We start from the raw sequence: 4,373 nt of genomic DNA, 5'->3' as shown, positions 1-4,373 counted from the left end.
CTGAGCCAGGAAGAATAGAAGCTAGTTCTAATTATACTTAATTAATTACTTTTTATTTTTTCTTTCTTATTTCCTTTTTTCTTACTCTTTCTTTATTACTTATTGTATGTTTCACTACTTCGTCTTTTATACAAACATCTTATTCTAGAAATCTTCTTTCGTATAATACAATTATGATATGATAGATTCATTTTAACAGAGATTATTTCAGATATTTTGTTATTAATTCGGTTATAGTTTTTTCTTTTTATTAATTTGATGTTTCTATTTTGTATGAATGTTATTTTTTAACAGAAATTAACTCTTCTCAAAAAACGTTCGTTCTTAGATATGTCTACAATTGGAATTTATGTTTATTGAAAAATAATTGTCGTAGTTTATTTTTTCAATGTCTATTATCTCTGTTATAGAATCTCTTTCAAAGACATTGACATTAGGAATATTCCTCTTTTAATATGTTATCAGAATTTCTTGTGTTAAATATTGAGTATTTCATGTTTTTATGAATTACTTGCAGTGTGTTATTGAATTATATTCGTAGCTTGAATAAATGAAATCTTCTTATTGAGTTTTTACGTTTCATTTTTTTTTGTTGATATTAGAGTGAATACTTCTACATCCATTGTGTCTTTATTTTGTTTTATTTTCTCCAGTAATTCTTTTTAGTTATTTATTTTGTAATTATAATTCTTCTCAGAGAAATAATCTTCAAAAAATGTTATTCTAAGAGAACTTCAAATTTTATTTTTAAATGTCAAAACAAACCGTGCCACTTAGTCAAGTTTTTGATCATGCAGTTAATGAACTACATGCCTCTCCTTGCATTAAAGGATATGATACTATTGTTAGAATTATGACAAATGTTCCACAGGCATGTATTCCTTTAAGAATACAAATTATTAACAAAATGAAAGCATATCATAACAAATTTCTTCCAAGTTTAGAAATGTATTATTGTTTATGTTTCATGGACTATGCGGTTAAAAGAAATTCTAATTTCAGAAAACAAATGGTTCACATTGAGCTAGTCCAATGGTTTGAATGTATCGCTGAATTTGACGTTTGTTTTTATTTTTATCTCATTCTCAAATGTTTTTACATTGTCCTTTCACTTCAACGTAGTGATACGTAGTGATGAGGTCATTGTTTTAGTTCTATTTTGTTTCAAAGTATAATGAAAAATAGAAATTTCTATATTTGAAGATTCAATTTTTAAGATTCAATCTCATCAATTTCATCTTATCAATTATTAGAAGATATTTATTTGTAGCGTTGTAAGAAGAAAAAACAAGTCAAAATCGTTACTGATAAAGCCATGAGAATTGTTCAAGCTTGGGGTATTCTCTTCCCACAAGAATTTAAAGTGTACACTGAAATGTATATGAAATATAAAAAAACAGGAGTGCAATTCCACTTGCCTGAACTTACAGATTTAGAATATATCCATAAAGATGGAAATATATTAGAGAATTATGTAGAAAAAGTATCAGAATGTATATTAATGATTGATGATGCCATGGTAAACTTAAAGGAAAATGTTCATCGACAATCAGCCGAAGTATTACTTAAACATGCAAATGAACTTAAAATTCAATTCAAAACACTTATTTCCAATCACAAACATTTAACGTCTTCTGAAGAACAACAAGTTAGCCAATTAGATAGGTTATATGTTGAATTAACTGAAAAAATAACATTACTTCAAGCTCTCTTAAATGGAGAACAACCAAAAGAAGTTTTTAGAACATATACTACTGGACACGTTGAGAGTGAACAAGTTCCTCTACTCTTATCTTCTCCTAAATTAACAGAAGAAAAAGCACAAAAGAAAGATAAGAAAAGACCAGATTCTATTGATAAAGAATCAGAACCTACACTTATTTCCTTTTCTTCAGATGGTCTTTTTAGTAAATTAAGAAGAAGAAAATCTGCTACTATCCAAGAAGATCCTTACTGAAGTATCATTTCATAATCATAGATAATACTAATTCATTTATTCTATTGTTTTATTTAACACGTAGTAATTTTTTTTTAAATAAGTAAAAAATTAAGAACTTTCATTTAAATAAATATCTAATTTTTAGATTTTTAGTTTTATTCTAATTTATATTAATTTTCAAATTTTTTAGTTTAATGTTGCAAAAAAGCTATTTGAATGAAATTTTCTTTTTTATGAATAAAAATTTATTATTTTGAAATGAAAAATACTTATAGTCTAATAAAATAAACATCATTTAATACTTCAAAAAGGATTATTAGAACTAAAAAAGAAATATTCACCTTAATCTTTAATGGATACAGAGTTAGTTCAATGTAAGAAGACTTTATATTATTTTAATTTAATTTCAATTTATGATGGTAATGATATTGAAAACGAATTTATTAAGAGTTCAGAAACAGTAATAATAAATCTAAATAAAAGTATTGAAAGTTTTAATGAAAAAAAAACAGAAAATGAAAGAGTTGATGACATAATAAGTTATAATATTAAAAAAAAATTTATAGAAAATTACAATGCTCTAGATGAAAAACAAAGAGAAGAATTATATTTTTTGATTGATTATATTAAATGTTTAAAAGATAAAATAGAGTTAAAAAAAAGAAAAAAAATAATTGTTCCAATTTCTTTAAAGGAATATTATCATGGAAGTACAAAAGAAATTTTGGTGCAAAAATCTCCTTTAAAAAAAGTTCGTGTTAAAATTATTGTCAAACCTGGTTGTCAAAAAATATTTCATTTTTGCTCGTTTGATGTTATATTAAAAGTAAAACCATCAGAACGTTGGTCTTATAAGGGACTTGACCTCACTTATTGTCTCTCTCAAGAAGATATTAGAAAAAAAAGTTTCACTCATATATCAGGAAAAGTATTTTCTGTACCAGATTTTGGAACACAATCAAAGTTGACTTGTATTGGTCAAGGTCTTATTTTAGATGGTGTTACTGGATCATTAACTTTAAAAGTTTCTTCAGAGTAGCAAAGCATTTTAATTGAATATTTTCTTAGCTCTTTAAATGAAGAGTATTTTTAATTGAAATATGACATGGAAATGATGGACAGACTAGTCATGGAATATCACATAAATATGATCATAAATTTAAAAGAATTTGATAGCAGGAGAGCGAGATGTTTAAAATAAAAAAATGAGAAGGTGATGCTATTATAAGAAAAATACACAAAAGTAAGATACAATAAATATAATACATAAAGTAAAATAAGAGTAATAAATAGCATAATGTATATTGAATAAATGGCAGTGCTAATAGAAGTAAAGGTTTAATAATATAATTATAAATATTGAATATTCTTACCAAAAAATGTATTGTATATTATCCAATAACCAACAACAATATTTATAAGTAAGAAAAATAAAATTGGTAATAATTCAATGAATAATATTCAATATGAATATTTGTTAAATAGTTAAGAATTAAATAATGAAATATAATGATTATCAGTTTAATTTATTCAATATATTTTGATTTTAAGATAATATACATCTTTTAAATAAAATATCATTTTTATTGTTATTTATCTTCTGTTTATATGTGTGAATATTGTTAAATATCTTTATTAATGATAAGGTATATTATTTTGTTTTTAATACCATTATAACTATTGAATAATAATGTTATGCAATATAGTTTGATTATTAAATGGTATATGAATAATTCATTTTATTTATATTTATGTTGTTGTTTAACTACTCTTTCAATAATTATACCATTGAGTACTTGTCATATATTATTTATTTATGTTTTAGATGAAATAACTTTGATTTTATTTGTGTTTATTCAATGACATCTTTTTAGTTTTTTTCATTTAAACATTAATTTGAATGTATTACAATCTTTCATTCAATTATTTTTCTTCTTTATCTTTTCTGAGTAATACAATTATTTTTCTTCATTTATATTTTATTATTGATTTGTGTATTTTGTTTATTCAAGTTAGTTTTTACAAGTTATTTATTAAATGAAAAATAAATCGTTATACATCGTGATAATCCTTTTAGATAAAAATAAAGTTTAATAAGTAACATGAATACCAATTAATATATTCACAATGTTATATTATAATATAATGAATTTTAATAAAATGTTGAAATAATGTAAATATCAAATATTTAAAACAGCTTCAAGGAATTATGTATAATACTTTCTAACTTGTTTGCTTAGTTTGTAAATATGAAGTTTGTTTTCATAAATAAATAATTAGAAATAACAGTGATTACTTGATAAACTAAAATTAATACTTAAGTTGGGCACTTGAAATTAGCTACAAGAATCAATAGATAAAAGTTTTTATCCTAGTTTTTATCTTTATGAATCTTTTATTTTACTTATAATATTTAAGTTATACAAAGAAAAAT

At 22.9% G+C, this 4,373-nt stretch overlaps 2 protein-coding genes across 2 annotated transcripts; both read left to right on the top strand.

Moving 5' to 3' along the window:
• Positions 1 to 751: 751 nt before the first annotated feature.
• On the top strand, positions 752 to 1,957 carry ENU1_152700 (hypothetical protein; the record flags this gene model as incomplete). Its single annotated transcript, XM_008860639.1, has 2 exons — positions 752 to 1,060; positions 1,271 to 1,957. 2 exons carry the CDS (start codon positions 752 to 754, stop codon positions 1,955 to 1,957), a joined length of 996 nt encoding a protein of 331 aa, XP_008858861.1.
• A 334-nt stretch (positions 1,958 to 2,291) lies between these two features.
• On the top strand, positions 2,292 to 2,978 carry ENU1_152690 (hypothetical protein; the record flags this gene model as incomplete). The annotated part of the gene is made up of 1 exon (XM_008860638.1): positions 2,292 to 2,978. One exon carries the CDS (start codon positions 2,292 to 2,294, stop codon positions 2,976 to 2,978), a length of 687 nt encoding a protein of 228 aa, XP_008858860.1.
• Positions 2,979 to 4,373: the final 1,395 nt, after the last annotated feature.

This window comes from Entamoeba nuttalli (genome assembly GCF_000257125.1).
Source record: "Entamoeba nuttalli P19 unplaced genomic scaffold asmbl_6359, whole genome shotgun sequence".
Classification (NCBI taxonomy): Eukaryota; Evosea; order Mastigamoebida; family Endamoebidae; genus Entamoeba; species Entamoeba nuttalli.
This window is presented reverse-complemented; position numbering and strand designations above follow the sequence as displayed.